This window comes from Paroedura picta, chromosome 6, assembly GCF_049243985.1.
Source record: "Paroedura picta isolate Pp20150507F chromosome 6, Ppicta_v3.0, whole genome shotgun sequence".
In the NCBI taxonomy this organism is placed as follows: domain Eukaryota; kingdom Metazoa; phylum Chordata; class Lepidosauria; order Squamata; family Gekkonidae; genus Paroedura; species Paroedura picta.
The window spans coordinates 63,761,988-63,789,638 of NC_135374.1; the positions used below are offsets into that span (position 1 = coordinate 63,761,988).

Consider the following 27,651-nt stretch of genomic DNA (forward strand, 5'->3'; position numbering starts at 1 on the left):
GTAACTTTACCCGTAGTACATAGTTTATTGCTGTGTCTGTCAGGGTTTGTTTATCTCTGGGGAGATTGGGAACCTTTCTGGATAAATCCTGTTGAGTGCCAAAGAGTAGCCCATGGAAATAGTCCCCAGGACCCACTACTTGGCAGTCATCCACCAACTAGAAGGAGGTGGGCATCACTGAGTGTCCTATTGCAAATGGTGACCTCCCCCACCCTACCTCAAGCCTCTGTTTGGAAAAGGTAGTTGGGGCTGGCCCATAATTTGTTGCTTGGATAAGTGTTTGTGTTTTAACCAGGCTGTTTGTGTGTGTGTGTGTGTGTGTGTGTTTTGAGGGAGCAAAAGAAATGGCTAATGTCTTGACCTCACTTATACTCATCTTTCTTGGGTGCTGAAAGAAATTTGCTTCTTTGCCTTTGTTCAGTCAACACAAGTTTAAGGGAATCTCTAAAAGTCTGGCTTCAAGTAAGGGGGTAGATGCCAAATTTCCTTTGAAAGTGAGTTTGAACTGCCAGTTTTTCAGCCAAAGACTGCACCTAACATAGATGGAAAAGGCCCTGGCCCTGGCAGAAAATGACATTAAATCCGAGGTGGCATCTGCCATGAAGGAGGCAAGGAGAGCAAACCCTCCCACAAGTGCTTATTGCCCACAGGAACCTCAGCTACCAGAGCACAGCTGCACTAGCAAAAATAGATGTATCTGAAGCTCTTAATCACCAGGACTGAGGTTTTGTGGGTTCTGTGCAGGGCTACTGCTTTTCTTTTTCTCAGGATCCCTGAGGCTTCCTTTCCTATCCTTGGGGAGGACTGACTGCTCCCAGCACATGGGTAGTCGTATATCTGCTAAAGGTATCTGGCAAGACTCCATTTTGTCTCCTGCTGCAATATAATATTTCTTTGCCAAATTTGCTCCTTCCCAGGTGAGTGGCAGGTTAGTCGCTTATTTTTTTCATGAGAGAGTCATAGGACTCTAGAAAGCAGATCATACTCTTTTTAACTCCTGGTTGTGGAGAAGTTTCTAAAGATCCCTTGGGCTTGGATAGACTGGTAACTGCAGAGGGGTTTGGTTTTTCTGGGAATTCTTGGAGTATCCTACCAGTGGACCTAAGCAGGACTTAACTCTCCTCTGAAGTAGCTGTCCTCTGAAGGAATCAGTATCACATTTCTCCTTGGCTGAAAGCTCTTCATCCTCCCATTCCAAATGAATTAGGGAGTTCCTTCTTTCCAGTGCCTGCAGGGGAATATTAACAGATCCAGGGGCACATTTTGTCAGGCAAGAGAGGTGCCAAGTGTAAAGCAAGAGTGGATTCTCCCCCTGAACGATGGCCTAGGCTGAGGTATTGGGGATGCAGGCTTGAGCAGCAATTAAATTTCCTCAGAAAACCTCAGGGATGACTGATGTGCTGGAACAGTTGGGTTCTTTCATTTTTGGCTGTTGGCATGCTATCTTAGGCCACAAGGAACTGCTGAAGCAGCTAGAGCTTCAGAAAAAGGAATTGTGCTTACAGCAGTTGTACTTGGCGCACCAGGTTGCTTTCCCACTTTCTGGTGTCTGGTCTTTGTCAAGCTCCCTCCTCGGGCATTGAAGAAGGCTATAGGGAGGCTGGGGAGCTTTCACCTCTTTTAGAGAATGGAGGGGGTTCCAAGATAAAGTGTGGCCCTGCTTCAGGAAGTGGATAGGAACAGGTTGGCCTATTCCACTGAGAAAGAAAAAACACATACTACAAAACTCCCCCAAAAAACCCCAGTGTTCTTGTGTCAAAATGAAATACAGCCATTAGCTCTGCCTTGGGTTGCCAAGTCTCCCCTGGACACCAACAGGGTTTTTTTTGAGGGGGAGGGGGGCAGGCTAGAGTTTCCAGATTGACGTTAGGAAACTCCTAGAGCAGGGGTCATCAAACTACGGCCCTCCAGATGTCCATGGACTACAATTCCCATGAGCCCCTGCCAGCGTTTGCTTGCAGGGGCTCATAGGAACTGTAGTGCATGGACATCTGGAGGGCTGCGGTTTGACTACCCCTGTCCTAGAGCCTTGGAAATGACAGGGACCTCTGTGAGGGACAATGCCATACAGTCCACCCTTGAGAGCATCCATTTTCTCCAGGGGAACTGATCTCTGTAGTCTGTGGATCTGTAATTCTGGGGGATCCTCAGATCTCACCTGGAGGCTGGCATCCTAGCACTGCCCCAGAACTTTTAACTGTTTGAGGAAGTGGGAAATGTATAATGATAATAGAATGCCATCTTTTATTATAATAACTAGGGGCAAAGCCCGTTGTATCCAATAATACAACGGGCGTTAGAGCTTGGCAGTGGGAAGAGGAAGGAGAGGAGTTGTCCAGTCTGTAAGGGCATGGTTGAATGTGTGTGTTATGTGGGAGGTTGTAGTGGCATGGTGGCAAATGAGGGCATGGGTGTGGAGATATGGGTGTCAAGAACCTGTGGTGTGGAGTATTCGTTGAGTGTGGGAGAGGACTGACCTTTGGGAATTTTGGCATAGTGGATACAGATGAGCTTTCCAGATGTGGCCTGGAGAGCTCCTGGAATTACAGCTCACCTGCAGAGTATAAAGATCAACTCCCCAGGCAGAAAAGGCTACTTTGGACAGGGTTGTGGTAGAGAAGAAACATTTAAGGCTTCCCACACAGGTTGTTGTTGAATTGAAAGACTTGAGGCCTACTGCACAGGGTTGTTGTGCAGATGAAACAGGAGACAAAAGAGCCAATTTCCTCTGCAGAATAACGCTGTGTAGTGACCTCAAATCTGCAGAGAGTTGCAAAGAAGAAAGACACATGGCTTGGCTGTGTCTAACCTCCGGGCAGAGCAGTATTTTAAGTGAGAAGGGGCTTTTCTGTGGCCTCCCTGTCAGGCAACTGTTTGGCAGAAGGGGAAAGTCCCCCCCCCCTCAAAAGGAAGGCCCTCAGGTTCCCGTGCATTGCTTTTGGAAAGGCCTCCTTCCCTCAGTCAGGGCCTGTCAGAGGCTCCTTCACAGCAGGCCTGAAGGGGGGGAGGGGAGCACTCTGCAGCCTCCTGCCAGCTCTGTCAGGGTTCTGAGGCAATTTGCAGTTGGACATGATAGTTAGGACAGCCTTGGGGCAAAAAGGGCTGGCACAGCCTCTGTTCTCATCCCCCTTGGCAGCCCTACTGACCTCCTCTCCCTGCGGTGGTCAGGAGCAGACTGGCAGCCAGACTGGGCTGGGTGAATGGAATTTTGTTCTGTCCTGGTGAGGGGCCAATAGAAAGGCGTTTTGCGCGCCTCCCCATTGGCTGCTTGGCCCTGGATGGACACTCGGAGGGCCCAATCAGGAGCCGCTTTGCGGCTCCTGATTGGGCCCTCTGAGTTTTTATCCTGGACAGGGCCTGCCCTAACTCCTCCCCAGGTGGCCTTACCCTTTTATTTAATACCGCAGGAGCGGTTAAAGATGAGGTATTTATGTGATTTTATGTGATTTTACTTTGATTTTATATTATATTGTGAACCGCCACGAGACCTTTTGGCGAAGGCGGTATATAAATCCAATAATAAATAAACAAACAAACAAATAAACAAACAAATAAATAAATAATGCAGACCGAAGCTTAAAATGATTGGCTGGCTCCAATGATCTGTCAGGATTGTGGTGATGTGCCAAATTTTGGTTTAAGAAACACAGTTCAGGCCACCAGGTACTATGAACATTGGAAAAGCCAAGCTGTTAAAAAAGAAAAGAGAACAGAAAAGACAATCTGGCCTTACGTATAGAGCAGTCATGAGAATCAGCCCTTGACTGAATATTTCTACAGGTCTTCTTAGTGCTAAATTCACTTCACATACATCAGCAATTCTTAATACAACCCTGTAAAAAAGGCAGATTCCTATAGAGTAGGTGGGATGAAGCAAACAGCTTTTCTAAAGCCACCAAGCTGAGTCCTTGACGCAGTTGGTGGCATTTGAACTGGGGGTTTCTATTCCACAACACCAGTTCCTCAGACAAGTCTAGAGGCCAGGGTAAGTTCCACAGGAGTGACTGGGAGGGAGGAAACCCTATGAATCTCCACCTCTCACCTTTTTACTGCTTCTACAGTGGAACATTTCAAATGTCACACAGTGAGTCTAAGAAGCTTTGTGGTAATTAAATGACGCAGGGCCTCTTCAAGGGCTTTACTTTCTATACCATGAAACAGCAGGAGTGACAAAGTGATTCACTTACTAGGACAGAACAGAAAAATCTGCTGCAGAAAGCAAATTTACTGGCTTCGTTTTGACCTATATATATACCTGCCAGGAAGGAATCTTTGTGTGGTCAAATACTTTCTATTAATCACAAAGTCCTGCTTAAAGTTTTAGAGAGTGAAATTATATGTCCGGAAAATACGCAAACATATTCCTGTTTGCATCATATTTTTCAAAAATCAAGCAAGGAATGAAAAAGGAAGAATAAAATGAAGCATAATGATGAACAATTGTTTGGGAGGACAAACAAAAATGTCCAGTTGCAGGGGGAGAAAATGGTAACAGGAAAAATGACATCCAACTTTGGGTGGAAATGCAGATTTGAAATTGGCCGTGGAGGAGAGAATGACAGCATGGTTTGCATATCAATAGCCAGCCTCAACCAGTCTGCTATGGGGACAGCAGCCATTGCTGAGGAGCTGGGAGGACCAGATTGGATGGCATGACATGGGTCCTGTGGGCACCCTTGGAACTATGGCACAAAGTGGAGGGCACATCTACAAAATAGCTGTCATAGATGAAGTTCAAGTGCAAGGGAGACATATACTGGAAAGAAGAGAGAGAGTGGCAGCTGCCACTGAAACAGTGTTATTTTAATTTTCATAAATACCATCTCCAGAGCCAGTGAGAAGCCCAGCAGGACAAGAGCCCCAGAGGGTCTCTCTAAAACAACTCTCTAAAAACATTTGGTGTGTGTCAAGAAAGGTGTTGATGGGTGCCACTTTGGAGATACATGGCATAACAGCTACTGGCTTGCAGGAAGGGCAGTCTTGAGACGGTTTGTTGGGGGAGCGTTCTAAATATTGGAGGAATAATGCTAATAAAACTAACCATGCATGAAATTATACTCAGACACTTCATCTGACACCTCCAAGAGACAAAATTCTAGTATCTGGGACTGATGGGTTCCAGATTAGTGTTTCCAGCTACAACACGATACCTGGCTTCCCTAGTTAAGCTGCGGCAAGGAACAGGGTTCCAGAGGTAAAGAAATAGAGTCTAGTGAGCCCAATATTTACACTGACAAAGTAAGGTACACAGTGAATTCTTGGGACCACAACAGCACAAGGAAACATCAGCCCATGGTGACCAAAATTGCTATTGCAAATTCAAAATGATATGTGACTGAGCCCAATTCACTGAGAAATTGTAAACTGTGTTGTTAGCTGCCCTGAGACCATAAGTGAAGGGCAGGATACAAATTATCATCATCATCATCATAATTGATGATGATATCAAGCCCAGGTATGGGTCCCTTTTTAATGCTGCAGTAAGTATCCACAGAGCAATTATTTAAGTTTCCCCTATCCATTAACCCCAATTTACTGCATGGGTGTGGGGGAGAGCTCATTTCAAGAAGCTTTTTATATAAGGGATGTCATACCCACTCTGGAGGTACCCGATTCTCCATGGGTGGAAGAGTCAGCAGAGCCAAAGGCTTTCTATTGTTACTAATGGATGAGTATGTAATAACTGTGAAATATACTTCAGCTTGTTTAAGTCATCTGTGAGACAAATATTTCAGGCACATTGATATTGGGAATTTGGTTTTGCCCTTTGAAGCCACAGTCTACTGCTCATTCTCACCTCTTGGTTCCACTGCCATTTGACTATCCCCAACCCAGTTCAGCTGATGGGTGCCCTCTGGCCGTTTGCTGTTCATTCTCCCTCTCAAATACCATACCACTCATGCGTACCTCCCTTTCAGTTCCCTAAAGCAGGGGTAGTCAACCTGTGGTCCTCCAGATGTCCATGGACTACAATTCCCATGAGTGCCTGCCAACAAACTCTGGCAGGGACTCATGGGTATTGTAGTCCATGGACATCTAGAGCAGGGGTAGTCAACCTGTGGTCCTCCAGATGTCTATGGACTACAATTTCCATGAATCACTGCTGGTGTTTGCTGGCAGGGGCTCATGGGAATTGTAGTTTATGAACAACTGGAGGACCACAGGTTGACTATCCCTGATCTAGAGGACCACAGGTTGACTAACCCTGCCCTAAAGCACTCTGGTATTCCCAGCCCTTCTGTAGATCTCTAAGAGGCATTCTCTCCAGGGCACTTTCTGCACAAACAACTTATTTTTTATTTTCACTGAATTTTGATCGGTACAGCTTAATTTGAATGTTGTGCATGCACTTTGCACCTTTATGTTTCTCTGCCTGAGTTGGAAGGCAGAGGAAGGTATGGAGTGAGAGGTACAAGTAGGTGTTGTCGGTGTGGATGATTGTTCTCTGAGGGGCAGAAAAGGGAGGGGGAAATAATCCAACATAATATTTATGCTTTTGTTTTAAAGAAGGGAAAGAACTGCCCCAAAAGGACATTCAAATAACCTTGAAATAAAACTTCCAAAAGGTGAACTGAGGGGTTAAGTGAGAAAAAGTGATGCAAGAGCCACAATTAATCCCAAATTAAATGCATAGAGAACTCAGTGGGAAAGCAGACAGCTTACAGAAACCAACAGAAATGCACGGTGAAAGAGGGAAAACATCAGTGCAAAAAAGCCCTTTGTCAAGGCCAAGTTTAGTTCTACCCTTGCCCTTCTACTGGGGAGTTCAAACAGGGACCAGAGTCCCCACTACTGATCCCATCTGCTACTTGGGCAGCTCTCTCGCATGCAAAGTGCCTATTGCACTCTAAACTGGGACAGAATGCAGAGCTACTTAGTGGCTACACAACTCACTGCAAGGGAGGGAGGGAGGCCATCAGCAGCAGCCCCCAAGCCTGCGTAGGCTGATAACAGCCTCTGCCTCACCATCCCCAGAGCTGCAAGGAGGGGACGCGCTTACCAGGCAGCCAAAACACAAGTCAACAAGAGTCCAATCACAGCAAAAAGCAAAGAGGAAGCCAGACAAAGAACAGGGATGTGGCTGCAGAGGGAGGAGACTTGGGAGACTTCCAAGGAATACCAAGATTGTGATGTGGAGGCAGGCAATGGCAAACCATCTCTAAATGTCTCTTGCCTTGAAAACCCTGCAGGAGAGGCAAACATCAGCTGTGACTTGATGCCACTTTCCTCTACCACCAGGATGGGAAGATGCCCATTTTTTGCCATTTGCATCGTCCAGCCTCCCTCAGCTGCCAATCCCCACTCCCGCATTACCTGAAGGCTTTTTTTCGGGCTTTCTAAAAACCAGTGTCCAGAAGCAGAACCACACCCCCCATTGTCAGATCCACCCCTGGACTTACCCAAGAATCACAGGATGCCCACATGAGAACCCACAGTACCAGCCACAGGGAAGCTCACTGGGACAGCAGCGACAAGGAGAACTGGAGCAACAGTAACACAGTATGGAGGGACGCTAGAAGGCCCCATTGCAACCACACCCAACAGCACCTAGGCAGTCAGGACCACAGCAAGGAGAAGGAAGGCAAGCTACTATAGCAGGAATACCAGAGAGACAAAAGGCCCCACTGCAGTCATTGCCAACAGCTGCGGGCAGTTTAGACACCACAGTCGGAGCAGGAAAGAGGCTATAGGGGCAGCCCAAGATTCACTACAGTGTGGAACTGTAGAAAGCTATCAGTTGCTAATTTCAAGTGATATTGATATGTCAATTACTAATGTGGTTTTAAAGCCCAGCGTGGGTGGGTGGGGTAGGTGGCTGCAAGAGGGATGGCGCAAGGAAAGTGTCAGAAAGGAGATCGTGCAGATGCTCCATTGCCACTGTGGATGGCATCAGAAGGAATACAGCAAAATTGTCACTGTGGATGCAGTCCTCAATCAAATGGCTTGGGGGAAGGGATCACAAAGAAGGTAATCAGCCACTGGTCCCAAAAGCCAATCAGTTCTTCCATGCCTCCCTTCATAAATATGAACAAAACCTGAACACTTAGATGGCTCAGTTAAAAAAGCAGCGGTCACATTCATGCTCAGTATGCATACAGACCCCAGAAGAGTTAAACATACCATGTATATAAATCCTCATTTCATAATGGTATGCAGTCAAAGGAATGACTTTGCCAAAAGTATGCATACACAAACAATTTGTTTCTGCTTATGCAATAGGAGTGGTATGATATGAGCATGTGGAAAATCAACAGTCTCCTGAAAAGCTTCTCCAAATTCATACTCAAAACAGATGGTGCAAATCAAGCCTGCCAATTTCTCTCATTGACAATTGCTGTAAGGAAAAGACAAGCACTCACGTCTGGCTGACACCCATCTGCCAATCTGCTTCGTTCCATTACTATTATCTGATTTCATAAAATAATAGAGTTGGAAGGGACCTCCAGGGTCATCTAGTCCAACATCCTGCAGAATGCAGGAAATTCACAACTACCTGCCCACCAACAGTGATCCCAGATTCCATGTCCAGATGATGCCCCCCCACAAGACACCAGAATCCATTGTCAGTCTGGTCCAGAATAAATTAGCCTTCTGATCCCGAAATGGCAATCAGCATTTCCCTTGGCATGCAAGAAAGGGCCACATCCCTTCCTGCCCACCCACTCACAATCTGCCTAAGTTCATAAAATCAGCATTTCTGTCAGAGGACTATCCAGCCTCTGCTTAAAAACTTCCAAAGTGGGAGAACCCACCATCTCCCGAGGAAGCCTGTTCCACTGAGGAACCACTCTGTCAGGAACTTCTTCCAGATGTTTAGCCAAAAATTCTTTTCAGTTAATTTCAACCCATTGGTTCTGGCCCAACAACATGGCACAACAGAAAACAGATATATACTGCGCTTCCAGCAGACCAGCTCAGGGCGGTATACAACATGTAAACATAATTACATTATTAATTTTAAAACATAAAATAAAATAAGATTTAGACTAAAATTAAATTCCGCAACAACCAGACAAATATCTCTTAGAGCTAGATTGCAGTCTGGAGGTGGCTTTGATGGGGGGGGGGGGGGCAGTAAATGTGATCTGATTCAGTGGCCCCAACCAAAGCCTGGAGGAAGAGCTCTATCCCACAGACCCTGTGGAATTGGCACAGTTTCGTCAGGCCCCGGATGTGCTCTGAGAGCTCATCCCACCAAGTGGGGGCCAGGCATGAAAATGCCTTGGCCTCTGCCCAGGACAGATGTAAATTCCTCTCAGCATCCCATCCATCTCCTCACCCCATCCCATCACAAAAGTGTAATTAATCCTGAATTCCAAGATAACAAATTGTTTATTGGATTTCTGCTGACCAGATGCTGGTGGGAGCCCAAGGAGGAAGATGCAGCTGCCCTACTTACATGGTTCCAAAATGCTGGTGACAGCCTTAGCCTCTGGAGATCCAGGTCTGCCAACTATAATTTTTCTGGACTAACCAGTAAAACCACATTTTGGGTGGCAACCAGTATCTGGATATGCAAGGCCAGTAAACTTCATAAAGAAGCCAATGTGTTTTTTGTTTTGTTCTGTTTTTGCTGTTGACACCACCCCTTTGCTAATAACCTGATTGGTTCCTTAGGCTGCAGTCTTTACTTTGAATGCGCACACATACACAACGAGAGCACTAATTAAAATATATAATTGCTAAATCTTCCTTTTGTTTTCTTCTGTATGCCATTAAAATGACATCTTAAAATCGTGACATCAATGGAACTAACATTATATAGGTCATTCCATTTCATAGGCTTCAAATGTGTAGAAACAAATCAAGAAATGAAAATATAAGATGAGTTTCCCAAGATGAGTTACTCATGAGGCAAGGTCAATCTAGGTATAGAGTCTTATGATGTTTTCTGTGGAGTCCTGATTTTAGCATGGGACAAAATTGAGTATTGAAATGATTACTATAGTAGTGTAATATAGTAGTTTAAAATAATTTATTAGGTACTAGTTGTTATGCCCGCTTTCAAAGTGGGCAGGAAGAAGGTGTCTGCCCTCCCACTCCCGGTCATCAACTCTCATCGTTGGAGGTCAGGAGGCAGCAGGGCCTCCCAGCCCACCAATGGTCACAGTGGGAGTATGGGGAAAGCAGGGGCATGGGGAAAGCGGGGGCAAGTGGCGTGAAAGCTTCTGGCAATCCGCGGGAGCGGTATAAATAAAACACTAAGGGGTGGGGGGGCTCAGTTTGGGATGGGGAACAGCACCCCTTGGCCCTGGACTGACGAATTGGGAGGCGCAAAGTGCCTCCCAGCCCGCCCACTCCCCAACCTTGCCCCCCTTTGGCCCACTGCCACCATTATGAGCCTGCCTACTGAGACACCAGGTAGGAGGCCGGCCGGGGCAGCCTTCCGAGTATGGTGGCAGGGGGCCAGGGGGGGGAAGACTTCGCCCCAGCCAAAGGGGCAGGCCCGCCACATCGCAGATGTGGTGGGCCTGCTCCTTTGCCTGCCCCAAAGACGCGGGGTCACCCGGGAGGGGGGCGGGGGGAAGGCACCCCCCTCACCTGCCCAGTGGTCCCTTCACCTTCCCCCCACCCTCCTTCTCCCTCCTGCCCCCTCTTCTTTACTTTCGGCTTCCTACTTTCTGTCCTTTATCTCTCTCCCTTCTGTCTCTCTCTCTTTCTCTGCCCTGCACCTGCGCTCTTCTGCCACTTCCCCCCCCAAACACCCACCCACTCACCCATCTCTACTCTGAACTCTTCTCCCGCCACCCCCTCACAACTTGGCCCCCCTTACCCATCCAGCGGACCCTTCCCCCCACTTTCATTGCTCCTTCCTTCCTTCCTTCCTTCCTTCCTTCCTTCCTTCCTTCCTTCCTTCCTTCCTTCCTTCCTTCCTTCCTTCCTTCCTTCCTTCCTTCCCCATTTATCTCTTCTGTCTCTTTCTCTCTGCCTTTTTTTCTCCCTCTTGTTAGCTCTTTCTGTCTTTCTTCCTTCTATCCATCCATCCATCCATCCATCCATCCACCCATCCCTTTATTTCCTTTCTCACTCCCATCCATCCATTTCTCTTCTGCCTTACTTTCTTCTGTTCCTTCTCCCATCGCTTACTCTCCTTTCTCCCCTTTGCTCTCTCACACTTTCTCCCTTTCTCTATGCCTGCCTGCCTGCCTTCCTTCCTTCCTTCCTTCATTCCCTCCAGTGTTCTGGTCACTGCAACTTTCTCCTCCCTCCCTCCCTTCAAACCCAGGACTTCTAAGCAATACACTCCACCATCACACCATGCTAGCTCCCATTGTATTTCCTGCTACAACGGGCTTAAGCTACCAGTATATAAATAACAATGTAATGTGTATTATCTAGGAATACTTGGGGGGAATTGAAAATATAAGAAATTAGGTGCTATTAAACAGTATATTAATAGAAGGCAAATTCTTGAAAACATATGAACATAACAATACGGGTAAGGGGGCAATCAGATCCCTAAAAGCAAGGGTAGCTACTGCATGGACTCATACAAAAACTCTTTACTTCTTAATTTTTTTCTTTAGAACTAAGTATCAAAACTGTATTTTTTAAAATATAGTTAATGATGATGGATTAGTGTACATAGATGCAAATAAAAGAAACACAGATTTAAAGATTTTAAATATTATTGTGATGTATATGAAATGAACATGGAATCATGTACACAATACACCTTTTGCTAAGAATTAATAAGAGATTAGGATGTTAAATAGTGGTCAAATCTGTACCTACATAAGGGATCACTGGCAACACTCCCCTGAACCACCAAATTCTGCCCTAGATCTTCCTTGATTGTTCTTGGCCATACTTTGTCCCAGGGACTTCGATCAATGAGCCAAACATGAACCACCAAAGTATACCCACATCTGGGTGTAAACTGCACGGAGCTTTTATTCCAACCCCAGGGTCCCTACCCTCTACACAGAATGCAATTTGTTTTGATTTTGGGCGATCTTAATTTTCCCTCTGCACCAAGGAGGATTGATCTGGAGTCACCCTGTCATTTCTTCACCATATCCAGGGCAGAGTCTGCACTTACTTTCTTTATTCCATTGTCAATCCTGTTGAATTCAGATTGCTTTGAACTCGGGTCCATTGAAACAGGAAAGTCTTCTGCACGTGGTTAGGATAGTTCAGAAGGTGGGGGGGGGGAGCCAAGCCTCTTTCTTTTCTTGAAGGGGGGGGGAGAGGGGACAGGCTGGGAGCCTCTTTCTTTTCTTGGAGGGGTGGGGGAGAGGATCGAAAAAGGCAGAGGAGGGAGGAAAAATCCAGGACCGACAGAAGTTGAGAGAAATTAAGGGCTTCTCCTTTAAGGCAAGCGTGTCACATGGCCAGGTGTAGCCTATCAGAGCTTTCTTTCCCAATCTGGATATTGAGCATTAAAAGCACTCCAAGATATCGCACAATAAAGGTAGGGTCCCTCCGGATCAATCCTTCTTGCTGCAGAAGGAAAATTTAAATTGTTTTCAGTACCTGCCACACAAAGGCTCTCTACATCCAAGCAGATGTTTTATCAACGAGGATTTACAGCAAAAGGATTTTTCTGTTCATAAACAGATTTTTCTGTTCTTGTGCGCTGCTTTCCTAAGGTCTTCCAAGCATCCTTCAGAGAGTACTGAGCTTACGCTAAGGGAAGTTTTCTTAAAATTCAACTGCTGAACACCAAAGCCAGTGGAGGTGTTGAGATTGGCTTAGCTGTAGCTTTCCGTTTCCTTGAGGGGAAGATTTGAAGAACATCACACATGTACATGCAGGAAGAGTTTTTGCAGTGCAAAATACAATCCATGCATTATTTTAAAACATTATTTTTATTTAAATATTAAATAAAACACAATAATTTGGTATACATATCTCATTTAACATAATAAAACGATCTTCAGTCATGGTAAAAAATAAAAACTATACATCTTAATTAAACCAATCACATCGCATCTTTAAATAATCTATTGCACTGCAATCTGCAGAAGAGCAATGTCAAAGAACTCTACTCCCCACCCCACCCCCAAAAAAGAGAACACACAAACCCTGAAATGTTGAAAATGACCTTTTTCTACTTTGGAATAGTTTCAAAGCATTTTTCTATAATCACTTGCAAATGGAGGGGAAAGGGTTCTCTGAAAGTAAAGTGCTTTTCATTGCTCAGAACACGAAATAGACATTGTTTCTGTGGCCACTTGACCTATGACACTGGGGGGGGGGAGGAAATCAGACAGAAAAGGGGAAAAGGAGATAATTTTTAAAGGTATGTGTGCTACTTTATGAAAATGAAGGCAACCTTGCTTCTTTGAAAGAAACTTGCCACACTCATTTTTGCCACTATGCTAAGCACAGACCAAGGCAGGAATCTCTGGTGCTTCCCCTGCTCAAAAGGCACCAGTCAGAGGGAATAATTTCCTTTCACCTTGAAGATCCCAGGCCAAATAGTAGCAGCATCAAGCTGAAGATGCATCAGTATTGATACTGTACATAAAAGCTGAAGAGCCACAGACAGAGCCACATAACATTATCGCCTATTTCCGCCCTCCCCACTCCAATCTACCCGACAGTCTTTGGCTTATTTGCTTTAAAATACCATTTTTTACACATATAGAACACTGCAGCTTGCAAGACACAGTAGAAATTTGAAGGCACCCCTGTGTTACATTTAAAGAAATGGGTCCTCAGTGTATTAGACAGAATGAAGTTGGTTTTAAACGTCAGAATGGTATTTGGGGGCCAAGCTGGCTCACTACTTGCTCACCTGCTACATACATTTCACTCCCCTTCTCCCTTGCCACTAGCTAAGTGCTGCAAGGTCGAAGGAGGTCATACTGTGGTCTCCCTCACCCCTGGGATGTCCAGGCCTTGCTTCCATTATCACCAGTGGAAGCCATTCTCTGGTCAGAGGGAGAAAATGCCAGGGAACTACTGAAGCGTATTTCAGATCTTAAGAAGTAGTGTATAGTGTCTTCCCATTCCTATAGACATGCATACATGCATACACACACACCCCACACATAAAAATGCTTATAAAAATTAACTAATTTGTATGCAAAATAACAAAACCCAGAACTTGTGCTATCTGACTCAGGTTACCTAGCTTGTTCACAAAACAACAGTATTTGTAGAGTATCAATTTGTGCTATTCTTTTCCTTTCAACTGTCAGTATAGATGTCAAAAGCTCTGAATATTGCACTTTTCCCAATGAGTTGGTTCAGTTTGGACCCTGATAATGAAATGCATTAAAAAAAAACTTCATTAGCAGCAGCAATAAATGTATACAGCACAGGGGGAAAAACCTAAGCAACCTCAAAACAATGTTAGGGCATTGGGGGGATGGGAAGTTTAAAATAACCCCACTCAATTAACATTATTTTAAAAGTCTTCCCATCACTGCTGCAATAATGAGTAACTCCTTGCTGATACACAAAATATTCCTATAATTTCAGAACAAAGCCAACATGAAAACAATCTGTAGCCTAATAACTGGGAACAGTCATCCTAAGAGAGTAAATTAATTGCTAATGATGACCGAAAGCTATTTTTAGCTGTTTCAACTGAGATACTAAGCAGAAAGTTCACAGTTTTCTCTTAAGGTACAAGTATTTTGAGCAGTGGAGGGGGAAAATAAGCAGAAGAGGTATAGGTTCCTTTAAAATAAGTATCAAAATGCTTCCACTATTGTTCATCTATCTCTGCATAATGCTACTTGCCACTTCTGCACTTTGTGTTTTTGTTTCTTTTTTCTTAAGAAAGAGGTAAGCATCTTCACAAATCCAAAAAAAAAGTATTGTCAATAGGATGGCTCTGGTCCCTTCTTTGAAAAAGCCTTTCCCTGCCATGCCACAATCACTGACAACTTTTGAAGTCTTGCATAACAGCAGAGCTGTATTGGCCTAGCTTTAATACAGTACCGGAAAAATGTCCTCCCTGCCCCAACCCACCCATCCCCATTCCCTGTCATTATTTTCTTTAAAAGGTTTTTCTTTCTGTTTCTCATTATATTTGTTCAGTGCAAGGATTGTTGAAGCCAAGAAACATATATTGCTTTTTTTTAATCAGTTCTATAAAGTTAGGAGCGTTACTGAGCCAATGGCCTCTTCACATACTTCAAACTCGTTATTGCTTCTGAGTTATTAACTGTTGCAAAATACAGTCAATCACCCTTCCTTAGAAATCTTAATGAGAGGGGAATTCTGTCCCAAAAGAGATGCATTAATTCAAAGAGCATGAACACTTCTCATTTGACCAAGACGAACTTCCCCATCTGGGCCGAAGTGAGGTCCTCCATTTCACAGTCCCCATGCTGCAAACTGATGGCGTCGCAGGCTGGAGATCGCACGGCAAAGTTATTCTGCTGAGAAAACATAGAGGCAATGGGGGATGTGTTGCTGCTGCTGCTGATGTGCAGATGAGTGTCTAGAAGATAAGCAGCTGAAGACACTGGAGAGGCGCCAACACTAAAAAGGTGGGGCTGGAGAAGTTGGGGGTTGCCAAAGGCAAACTCCGAGCAGTTCTCGCTTTGCAGTTCAGACAGGAGAAGGGAATTGGATGATTTACTGCCTTTTGAGTCAGGCAAGACGATGGTGTGTGACTGAGCCGCCGAAGAAGGCTGGTGACAGGCTGCCTGGTGATGTTGTAACTGAAGCATTCTGAACAAACAGATGAAGAAATTAAATGATTTAGAAAAGACCTCCTTGTGCTTCTCATAAAGCATGCCCCTCAACCCTCATGTCATGTAGTGATTGCTAGGTATTAAAACAGGTATCTCCTGTGATAAGAAAACATATGTACATTTCCACCATTAAGCCACAGTATTTCACTTGGGCTGTGATCCTAACCTTGTCCAAACATTCAAACTGTAATGTGCTTGTTGGGGGGGGAAGAGAAAATGCCCATCCTCTGGGGTGTACTAAACTCCCCTTATTTCACTTCACCTACTGTTCCCAAGTTCAACTTAAACGTTTGTATACGTGTAGTTCAGACACAAGTGGGTTCTATCTGCATTACCTACAGATTAAAAAATAAAGGTCTACAAATGGCATGGATTAAGCCAACACACATGTACAACCAAATGCGCTGAAACCATGAAAACAAATTTGGAGACGATGGTTGTAGTTTGGCTGGCTGGTGTGATTTCTGGCCTGTATCACCATATAGTGAGCCCCTGACTCTAAAGCTATACATAAAACAGACAGCAATTCTGCACAAGGTCAAAGCCAGTACTTCTGCCTATTGTTACAATGCCAGCACTATAGAGGGCACACATCCTGTACTGTGTTCTCACCTCTGCTGCTGAAGCACTTCTTCAAGCATGTTCCTGCTCTCTCTGCAGCTGCTGCTGCTGCCGCTGTTCCCCCCACTACCATAAACACAGGCGTTTGGCTGAGAATGCTGGAAAGGACTCATGCTGTTCCGGGCGATCCGAGCAGAGGACGACTGGCACACCTGGCGAGCAAGCCCTTTGATTTTATTCAGACCCAGAAAACCCTTGGCTCTAGCATTCTTTCGCAGCTGCTGTCTAAATGCCTTCAAGCCTACAGAGTGAAGGAAAAGGGAAGTTATACATCCACGTATATAACATTTGCCATAAACACAAAATGTCTTGCCTCTTAATTTCGGCTGTACCCCTCTTCCCTAAACCAAGTTTGACTGGATGCCTTACTGCAAGACTCCTTTACAAGTCCTGTGCATCACATCCCCCAATCCACTCTACATATCTTAGTTTGGGATTCTTCCGTGTAATGCCAGCATAGTGCATCTTAGAGCACAGTGCATGTGAGAAAGAATATTAATAATAAACTTAGGAGGCTCCTAGTACTCCGTATCTTAGGCATGTGTGCGTGTATGCATTTGTATACGTGCACACACACACCTCACTATTCTGCTGACATAGCAACAAAAGAATTACCTTGAGTTAATGAGGTATCGGATGCTCTCCTTCCTTCCTGGAAGCTGACAGGCAATAGAGAAGCACCACCCTTGCAACCCTGAGCCTGCAATACTGGTGTGTCTGACTGAGAAGTCAGAAATGATGACGTGACTCTGGCTGTGCCTGGGTGACCAAGCATCATTTGTTCTTCCAAACAATGGCTCAGAGTCACAGAGGTATCATTTGATGATGAAGGGAGGCAGCTGTCAGAACTTCTTCCTTCTGCGGGGCTTGTGGATGAAGAAACCACTATACCTACAAGATACAGAAGAGAACATTTGTGAAATCACACCGGAAGCAATCAAAATTGCTTGACACAGCTCTCCCCACCTACAGAAAGTCTGCCAGTATCCAAAAAAACTCAGACAATATCAACAGCCAATGCCAAGCAAACCATCTGAAACTCACAGGGTTCAGCACTAGCAACAGACTATGGCAGCAGTGCCATTAAAAAGCTCTACGGCAGGGGTAGTCAACCTGTGGTCCTCCAGATGTTCATGGACTACAATTCCCAAATGCTGGCAGGGGCTCATGGGAATTGTAGTCCATGAACATCTGGAGGGCCACAGGTTGACTACCCCTGCTCTAAGGGATAATGTTATTGCTAAAAATTGTGATAAATACAACTATAAATTACTGCTCCAGCTAGTTCAACAGCGATAATTTAAGTTCTTACATGAAAAAGGTATGGGAACTATTGACATCCCTATTCTATCAAACTTTCAAGAACAAAACATAATTTAGAAAATAATTTACTGTCTACAGAAAAGGAAAGAGATTGTGTTTATACCTCACTTTTCTCTGTGGCCTAAAATCACCTTCCCTTCCTCTCCTCACAACAGACACCCTGTGAGGTAGGTGAGGCTGAGAGATCTCTGACAGGACTGCTCAGTCAGAACAGCCCTATTAGGGCTGTGACAAGCCCAAGGTTACCCAGCTGGCTATGTGTGGAGACGTGGGGGATCAAACCTGGCGCACCAGAATAGAAGCACCACTCTTAACCACTACATCATGCTGGTTCTCTAAATCCATAGGGGCCTTCACCGATATGAATGATGTACTCATTCTTGAAACTGGTGGTTTCAAGCTAGATTATCTTCTCTGCTGCCCATCTAGTCCCCTTGTATAGAAGGGCTTGAAGGTAGAGTCTGGCACCAGGGATACAAGCCTGTTAACTGGACTTTTTAAATGGAATCCTGCCTAGCATAGGGACAGGGAATTACTCCAGTTCCAAAGAGGAAAACAACAACATTGTGGGCTACTGCTGCAGAGAGAGAAAGTGGGAATCTTGCTACTGTTTCCTGCCCTAGGACCTATGCTTAAGCTAAACAGCTGAGAAAATTTCCAGTGCACTCCTAAGCAGCTACACCTTTCTAAACCTTCAACGGACTCAGAAAAGTTTTACTCTTGCTGGGATACATAAATAATAAAACAAAGCTTTTAAGAATGTTCACAAGACAGCATGCGTAGGGAAAAGATGTGATTGTTTTGCTATATTACAGGCACTATCCATTAAGAATCTTGATGCTCACACTATCATCCTCATATAGCACACCCAACCACATTGCATGCATTGGGGGAAATGGAGAGGTGTCACATTCTGCTAGTGACATAATACTAAATTTGATGTGCTTGTAAAATACAATTTTATCTTCAACAAATTAGTTTCTGGGAAAAGTTGTTGGAAGACTTTTACATGTTTACAGTACATTAAAAAAGGCCCATGGGGAGCCAGATGGCTATATGGCAGTTTTCAAAGCTAAGAGTTTGAACAATAAGTACTCAAAACAGGCAGGCAGGAAGGCACATCCTAACACTGTAATCCCATGCAGAATTATACCAGTCTAAATTTACTGCAATCAATAAACTTAAGACTGGAGTAAATCTGCATAGAATCCCACTGTGAGTCAAGCAGGACACTGATGTTGCTATTCTAAAATTGAAAGAGGAAATGCTTGTCTAACCCTTGATCCATCTCTCACAACCTCTCTTTCTTCCAGCACTTACATGGTGGAGAATTCTGATAAAAATGAGTTGTGACTTCAGCCAGTGTGTGCCTTCGGTTTGTGTTGATGGGGAGGCGCACTGGGTTAAAGGCTTTAATTTCCTCCTCCAGTTCCTTGTCCTGCCTGACTTCTTCACTGATGGTGGTTTCCAGCAGGCTATTTGGAGAGATTGAGCGATTCCTAAAGAGACTATTGAAGTTCGTATCCACAGGAAAGAACACAGGCTGAAAGGACAAAGATATAGGAAGTAATGGAGTGCAATGGTCCACTTCATCCTCACACTCCCTTTCAGAACAATCCCCTCAATATCCAGCTCCTTTGCCCATATATTTTGCACATCTATGACATACGTCCCATAGAAAGCTTGTGCAAACTGCAGCACTGAGAAGAGACAGATACTTAATTACTCTAGAGTCTGTTGTACTGTAGTGGCCAGCCCCCAACTTTTCCCAAACAAATGCAAAATCAGGATGAAAGAAGCACCAACCTGTAATGGGTTGCTTATGTCACAATCCATTTCTGCCTGCAATGGTGACTGAATCAGATTCTGAGGATGCTGGTAAAGTAGAGATGACCTCAATGTCTCACTGGCAAAACTGTCCTGAGGCAACTAAAGGCAAAAGGGATTAAGAAGAGTCACTGCCAATATATTGTTTGAAATGCTGCACAGTACGGAACATCCAAGGATTCATTATGAAGACACACTCAGAGGCTATGTTTATATTTTAGAAAAGCAATACAGAGGGATGGGACTTAGCTCATGGAGACAGAAGGCGGGACAGAGCTTAAAGGAGCTGACGTTGAACAAACAGAATTTTTTAATATCAGAATTTGGAGTTTCAATCTCACAAAACATCAAGTTCCCTTCCACTACTGAAACATGGCACAAGGGATCTCCCCCATCCCCACCCGAGTATTTCGCGTCTTGCGGGGGGGGGGGGGGGAGAGATGCTTTCTAGCATGCGGACTGGAAGTCATAAAACAATTAGCTATTCTGCTAGGAGCAGAACTTCATTAAAACAAGAAAAAGGCAGACAAAGATGAAAAATAGAATGACCTTATAAATAGTAACATAGTTTTACCTCAATGTTGCTGAAGTCTGAGCTTCGTGGCCTTTGCTGACGGCCATTTGCTGGACGATTTGACAACTGACTGCTTCTGTACTCTTTGAGGCGCTCCAAGAGAAGGTAATAAATTGCAGCAAAATGGTTGTAGCTGCTATTTTGTAAGGACTGCAGCAGAGAGAACAAAGAGACACAATTATAGCATAGAGTTAGGTTCAAAAAAGGATTGCGCTCTCTTGACTAAAGCTTGTAAACCCAGAAGCATTTACTTGAAAGGAAGCTCCCCTGGAAATTACCACGGAACCTTCCATATTTAAGATCATAATGTAAGGAGGGGATTAAGTTGGAAGGATTAAGAATGGAGGAACATTCCGTGTGATACAGCAGGGTGGTGTTTTCTGGGCTGTTTACAGGCTGAGGATTTAAAAGGGACAGAATTGGAGCTTTCAGAACTACAAATATCTGACAAGCTGTTTAATTGACTACTTGCTTTGGTAGTACTCCATCATTTCCAAATATATTCTAACAAATGACATGGAAATGGTTCAGTATCCACAAGTGGACCTTTTCCTTTATTTGAAATCTAAGCATCAAAAACCCTATTCTTTCCTTACTAAGCTTGTATAAAGGACTAGTGTTTCTCAGTCTCTGCAAAGCCAGTCAAAGGCTCACCTCAACTGTCCTCTGCCTATCAATGCCAAGACTGTGCATTATCCCAAGGACTTGTTCATTGTAGTCACCCAGGTTGGAGTTGTAGTTTTGTATGGAGAATGATAAACACTGCTGCTGCTGAAGAGAAGGATCTGCCTGCATCCATTTGTGCTGTTTTATTTGAGCAATTGTGATTCGTTTTGTAGGGTCCACAACCAGCATCCGTCGAATGAGAGTTTCACAGTCTAGCATTTAAGAACAAGTACAAAAGACACAGTTGATAAATGATATGAGAAATTTCATTCTCTCCGCCCTATAGAAAAAAGATTTTAAAATGCACCACACTAATCAAAAGCTTAACCTTGTTTTTGAGTCTCTGTTACTAGAACAGTGACAAGATACTTTCCTCCTTCAGAGCAAAAGCAGCCAAAAGCCTACCGGGGGTAATTAAGTAACTTGAGGGTTTCTGTCCTTGACAGTAGACTCTCCTTTTAACAACCAAGAAGTGATTTTTTAAATGTATTAAATAGTCTAGCTTTGTATAATGACCCTTTCTTTTAAAAATAAAGTAGCAAGCCTTTCTACAGTCAGGTGTATTTTTCCCTAACCCTAATGTGTTGTACCTTCTATTTGGAAAAGAAAATATGTCTTGCAGGAATTTTTAATATACTACTTTGAGTTAAAAAATTCTTCTAGTTACCCAATATACTACATAATAGTTGTAAATTCGTGGCTATATGTTTAATAACAAGAAATACAATTGACAAAAACCAAAACCCTAACAGGGAAAAAGGGGGGGGAAGTATGAATATCATCAGAAAGATGAGTAAAACACACCTTGAGACATGAAGTAAGGAATGCGGAATCGTCCCTCAAGCACTCTTTGCCTTAAAATTGGAAGATTAGGTCCATCAAACGGCAGAGAGCCACAGACAAGAACATAGAGCACCACACCAAGGCTCTGTCAATAAAAAGCATGATTGGAAAGTGGTTGAAACACAGGCAAAACAGTCTCTTAAGTACCATCCCTTTGGAATACACTTACACTTGTAGTAAGCTAATATAGAATTGTAAAACCTACCCATATATCAAGATGAGGACCTTCATATTCCTTCCCTTCAAAAACCTCCGGGGCTGCATAGGGTGGGCTTCCACACCACGTGGAGAGAGGCTCGCCAGATTTGTAGAAATTTCCAAACCCGAAGTCTGTAACAGAAGATGAAAATCTAGAATTTAATATTGGTTATGTGCATTTTAGAAATGGACTGATAATTAAAGGAAGGACAGACATTGCAGGGGATTGCTAGTTGACATTACACATTTACTTTCCAGAAGAGTCTATTCTGCTAAATGCCATTATAAACCTAGGCTCCTTCAATCAGCTGTTTTAAAAAACACTGTAAAGCCTTTTCCCACTATGGTTCCATGCAAAAAGCAAAGCAATACCATATTTTATAGCACCATCACAACCACTGCTCACCTGCAAGTTTGATGTTCATGTTGGCATCTAACAGCAAGTTCTCTGTCTTGAGGTCTCTGTGTACGATGTGATGGCTGTGGCAATATTCTACTGCTGAAAGGATCTGCCAGAACTTCTTTCGAGCTTCACTCTCACTCAGGTGCCCATGAGAAGTCAAATGATCTGCCAGACACAATGATAAAAGGTTCGAAATGAAATGCCTAGGGTAGACTTATTTTCCTTGACTTTCATTTTGACTTAGTTGTATTCAGTGCCTTGATACTGTAATCACTCCGATTTTAAACAGAGAAGCATTATGGTGCCAAACTTCAGCTTTCTGATCCCTTCTAAATTGTAACACATCCCTATATCAGAAACTACAAATAATGCCCACCTTTCAGCCTATACCAGATATATACATGATTGTTCCTCTCAAAAATCATGTTTATCCAAATGTTCAAATATTTAGATGGTGAGAAGAATGTCACTGAAAAAACATAAACTGCTCACTGTACATAATGGGAACTCACCGAACATTTCTCCATTTTTTGCAAATTCTGTCACAATATAAAGCATATCTTTTGTCTCCATAACCTGAGGAGAGAAAAAATATTTCAAAGATATAGACCTCAGAATTGTTTACATGTAGTTTTGAATGTACAAACATTTCTGTACTGCATCAAAACATGGCAAGTCTTTATTCCTTCACCACAGATGTTTATCCAGTTAACAAGAATTACTCATATATTAACTATATATTTCCCCTCACAGTTGCCATTAAAAACAGCAATGTGACATGGCTATCCTGGGTCTATGTGAATTAGCATTTAGCTGTTTGCTAATAAATTCTAATTTCTTGTTTTTACTATATATTAACAACAGGTTTATGACCTCCGGGTATAGACTCAGGCAATGTTAACATGGTATATGATTTCAGTATTAAAAAAATAGGAGACCAGTGAATTCAGAACACACAACAAGAAGCTAGTAAAAACTACTCAGTCACCCTTGCCATTTTACAGATTTACTCTGAAAGATGCTAACTAGCTTGACATTCCATGATAGCTTTCAGCTTGTGTAAGGGCATTTCTCAATATGACCAATTAACTGAGTGTTAATTTGTCTCCAACATTAATTTACTTCTAAATGTGTAGCCATTTGCAAAAGACTTTTGCAAATGTCCAGTTGAAGCACTTTTTAAAAAGTACTCTACAATGTTGGGAGGGGGGAATCACTTATTTTCTCAACTTAGGTACCTGTCCTTCCGTTCAGCTTCAAATAATAAATACAAAAGCATCTGCCACAAGCAGCTCTCCAAAGTGATATGCAGGTGTCGGCTCACAAAAAGAGATTAAGAACCAAAACAATTTCAAGTGCTGCCCTAGACACTGGGATTTACAGTACTATGTAAGAAAGTCTCAACCTCAAAGGCAAGAAAAGGAGCTCCTGTCCCTCATATATGCATTAAATGAAATGTACACTTTAAAAATTAAGTAACAGGAAGAAATAAAGCATTTGTAATGTTCTGGGAAAGATTCCAGTTGGATTAAAATGAGACTGCCATTTGAATAGACAACAACACCCCTCCATACGCAAACTGGCATTTCACCTAATTCCTACTACTCAGATTCTTCCAAAAGGGAGCATCAAACACCAATCATTAACAAGAATATTAAATATTAAGTTGCAATATAAGCAACAAGCTGGAAGAAAACACTCCTCTTTTCAATTAAGTAACATGATTTATCAATAAAGAGATTTTAAGATATTTTCAAATCAAAATAATATTTCTGTACACACTGTTCTATGGAAGTAATATTAAATAGACATTAGGAATCCCACACCAACATGCTAACAAACTAGTGACAACTGGACAGAAATGTGTGTTATAAATTTGTCAAAAGAGAATGTGATCCTTAAAAGGAATGTCTCCGCATAAACTGGCTCTTCTAATTTTCATATTAATTAAGCTTTGCACCAAAAAAAAACTAATAAAAAAGCACATTCTGATAACTTATACCTCACACTGAACTTAAGATCTGCAGTGACATATTGTCTTTCCCTTAAACCCACACAATACTATTTAATATTATTAAACAAAACTTCTACTGAACACTAATTAGATACAGTATTCAGCATTTGTTACGTTAACCTCATTCAGCAGACAACTGCAATCTCATTTTCAGCACAGTACATTGTTGTGTTTTTTGAAGTTTTTAAAACTGAAATTTAAATAGCAACATCAAAATGACCTGATCCTAATCTTTTTTGTTAAAATGCAAGACCAAATTGACTTATTTCGTTAACATAGTGAAAAATTTGCATTATAGCAACATATTTTCACAGATATAGTCAGTGTAAAGACTATAATAGGAAATTAATAGAAAATTCACCTCCTGCACTTGATAACGTACACTCATATTCAAATTATTTGTTGCCATCTTTAAGTCAGTTTTGATCAAATATAAGCATGTAATAAACAGTGCCTCATATATTTGTTTGTGCATTTTAAAGTGTAATAAGCATTGGCTTGCTCTGAATAGCCCTGGCTTGCCGGATCTCATAAGAACTCAGAAACTAAGCAGGGTCAACGGTGGTTGGATAGAGCCTACCAAGGAAGTCCAGGGTTATGAAGCAGAAAAAGGCAATTGCAAACCAGCTCTGAACATCTCTTGCCTGGAAAACCCTATGGGATTGCCATGTCAGCTGCAATTTAATAGTACTATCTACCACTGCCAATGATTATTCTCTCCTATTCTAACCATGTGCATTGTAAGATCATTAACAGCCAAAACCATAAGGATAGTTCTAACAGGCAGATAATGGTCAGAAGTGATTTCTTACCTGATACAGCTTAATAATATGGGGGTGATTCAAAAGCTTCATTATCTGAACTTCACGATAGATTTTCTCCAAATTACTTGGATCTAACCGTGTTTTGTCTATAATTTTTATTGCAACCTACAGATTCAAGGAAAGAAACCCAGAGCCTTTGTAAAATATATCCTTGTGTTACTGCACAACCTACCAACACATTATTATTTGTTTTATATTTATATACACGAGCTTATACAAGCTGCACAAAATTTGTTAGAGAACAATGCACAGTGTAATATACTCGAAGTACAAAGAAACCCCAAACAAACACCAATCTTAACACTTTTTTGAATACAAGCACCACCGGAATTAACTAGGACTTGCTTAAAACACAACACAATAGGAGTAAAATGTAATAAATTCAATTGGACTTTATTCCCTAATAGTGTTTAAGATTACAATTTTTCAATCAGGATGCCAGTTACTTCGACAACTATTTCAGATAGTCCATTTTATATTCCTATCCTACATTGGTTATTTCCAAAATTGTCAGCCTTACAGGAAATTCAGCTAAGATACACAAATAACTTTTACTACAGTCAGTTTTACTAAAGTCATCAATAAAATGAAATCCACTCCCCAGTAATCAAAGTAATCTTGGGATTTCCCATCCATCTCACCAGTGCTACTGGCTATTCTGAATATACTGCTCAAAGTAGCCTCTGAATGAGTTATTCTACAGTTCTACAAACCAAAAACTTCACTGAACAATATCCTCAGTTCTTTGCTCTTGATGATTTCCAAAACGAAGCAAAGTCACTGACATCATACCCACCTGCGTTTTGGTCACTCTGTGTCGAGCCAGTTTTACCACGGCAAAATTGCCTTTTCCCAAGGTCCTCTCAATATCATAGAACCCAACTCGGAGAGGCTTTTGCTGGCTTTGGTTTGAGGTGGGGACAACTGTGTAATCTGACATGATCACCATGGCTAGATTTTGGTGGACGGCAAACACTATTTAGAAGTATTTATATATATATAAGCATTCCTCTTCAAAGGCTGAAATTTCGCACCTGCAAGAAGACAAAGAACACCCCATTGAAACTTGTGCCTGCCAAAGCCTTCACCAAAGCGCTCCAACTTCAGAAGCTGGTCCGCAAGAACTTCCAAATCTTAGACTACTGTTCTTCATCACCTGCCTTTCTCCCTGGGGCGCGTGCAGTAGGAAACTTCAAAACAGACAAAGTTTCTCCCCCACCCTGCCCAATTAATGGGCAAACGGAAAACACTCTGCCGCTTGGGAATCCCAAACACGAAACTACGAGCAGACCCGGGCCGGGGAAGTTCTTGGTTCCAGGGCAGGAAATGCTCGCAACGAGGATCCGACCTCCCAAAGCCCGCAGGCTCCCCCAAGGTTGGCCGCCGGGTTTCCCCGGGGCGGCTGACAGCCACGGCGCCCCGCGAAGACGGAGGGGAGCCAGAAGGCGCTCGCCGGTCCCCAAGGACAGCGGCAACCCCCTCGAGCCTCGAGCCTGGCCCCGTCCCCCGGCCGCGCCCGAAGTACCTCGCGCTCGGCTGGCTGGCTGGCCGGCTCTTGCCTCCGCGTCCCCGCCCCTCGCGCAGCCTCCGCCGCCGCCAGCGCGCTCGCCGAGTGTGTGCAGAGGCCAGAGGAGCACGCGGGAAGCCCTTCCCCCCGCCCACCCCGAAAACCGAGACGGCCCCATTGACGTCACTTTGACGCCAGAGCGACGCGCGACTGAGCGCGAGGCTGAATGAGAAAGCGGAGAGAGGGAGAGACACAGAGCCGTTGCCAAGAGACGGGCTGTTCTGACGCGCGCCCTAATGGGCCCGTCACCCTGGAGATCAGGAGGGCGGGGTGACGTTAGCGCCAAGCGTGAAGGAAGGGGAAAGCGGGCGAGAGGGGCGGCCCTCCCCGGGCGGCCCGTCACGTGACCTTTGTTAGCCTTGCAGGGGTCGCCCCCTGCCGGAGCCTGAACTCTCCGCGCGCCGCCGGGGCCGAGCCGGGCTTGTTTCCGCCCCGCCGCCGCTGGCCCTGCCCGACCCGCCGCCTCTAGAGGATTTCGCCGGTTGTGCATCAAAACGGGATTACGGACCTTCCTGCAGGAGTCGTCGAGCGCGGCTGAAGCCTCACTGGCCTGAACGCCTCTGCCTGTGGGCGCCGGAGGCCCACCTCGCTCGGGAGCAGGGCCAGAGTTCGGCTCCTCGGCCGGGGGGGGGGGGCTAAACGCGTTGGGCTTTGAAGCCCAATTTACAAAGCCAGATTAGACGCTGCAGTTTATCTACCATGATGAGCTCCCCTGGTTGGGGTTTTTATTTTAATGGAAATCATAGGAGGGGACATCTAACTTGGAAAGCTCCATATTTAAAATCTGCTGAAGGCGTTGAGTGCATCAACAAAACATTGCACCCATAAAAATGGGCCATTGTCTGTCAAATTGAACTTGCTGTTCTGTTTCATGGACTTCAGGTAGATTTCTTCGGATCCTTATCAGGGACTGAAATACAAAATCGAACTCCAGAGCACGTTGAGCATAAGCAGCTAATAGGTGGGATATTCCTGGAGGGATTCATCAGCCTGGAATCACTGAAAGCATAGCTGTGGTTCAGAGTTGTAAAATTTATGGGAGACAGTTATTTTATCTAACGTGACAACCAATAGTCAGTGTATTAAACGAAATAAGCTGGCAGGAGTTTGACAGTGTGCCCTGAATTCTGCC

The 27,651-nt window shown here is 43.8% G+C and overlaps 1 protein-coding gene across 4 annotated transcripts; it reads right to left on the reverse strand.

The window, feature by feature from the left end:
- Positions 1-12,793: 12,793 nt before the first annotated feature.
- SIK1 (salt inducible kinase 1) lies at positions 12,794-26,632 on the reverse strand. 4 transcript variants are annotated; one of them, XM_077342822.1, is made up of 14 exons: positions 26,478-26,630; positions 25,749-25,986; positions 24,941-25,057; positions 22,627-22,690; positions 22,118-22,279; positions 21,719-21,843; positions 21,475-21,598; positions 20,659-20,882; positions 20,005-20,154; positions 19,410-19,532; positions 18,924-19,146; positions 16,896-17,171; positions 16,272-16,521; positions 12,794-15,636 (listed from the first exon to the last, which is right to left on the reverse strand). In XM_077342822.1, the coding sequence occupies exons 2-14, from the start codon at positions 25,899-25,901 to the stop codon at positions 15,225-15,227; spliced, it is 2,403 nt and encodes an 800-aa protein (XP_077198937.1). In that variant the 5' UTR covers positions 25,902-25,986; positions 26,478-26,630; the 3' UTR covers positions 12,794-15,224. The 4 variants fall into 4 exon arrangements, with proteins under 4 accessions (XP_077198937.1, XP_077198940.1, XP_077198938.1 ...); XM_077342825.1 differs by lacking the exon at positions 26,478-26,630 and adding an exon at positions 26,244-26,441; XM_077342823.1 differs by lacking the exon at positions 26,478-26,630 and adding an exon at positions 26,113-26,236.
- Positions 26,633-27,651: the final 1,019 nt, after the last annotated feature.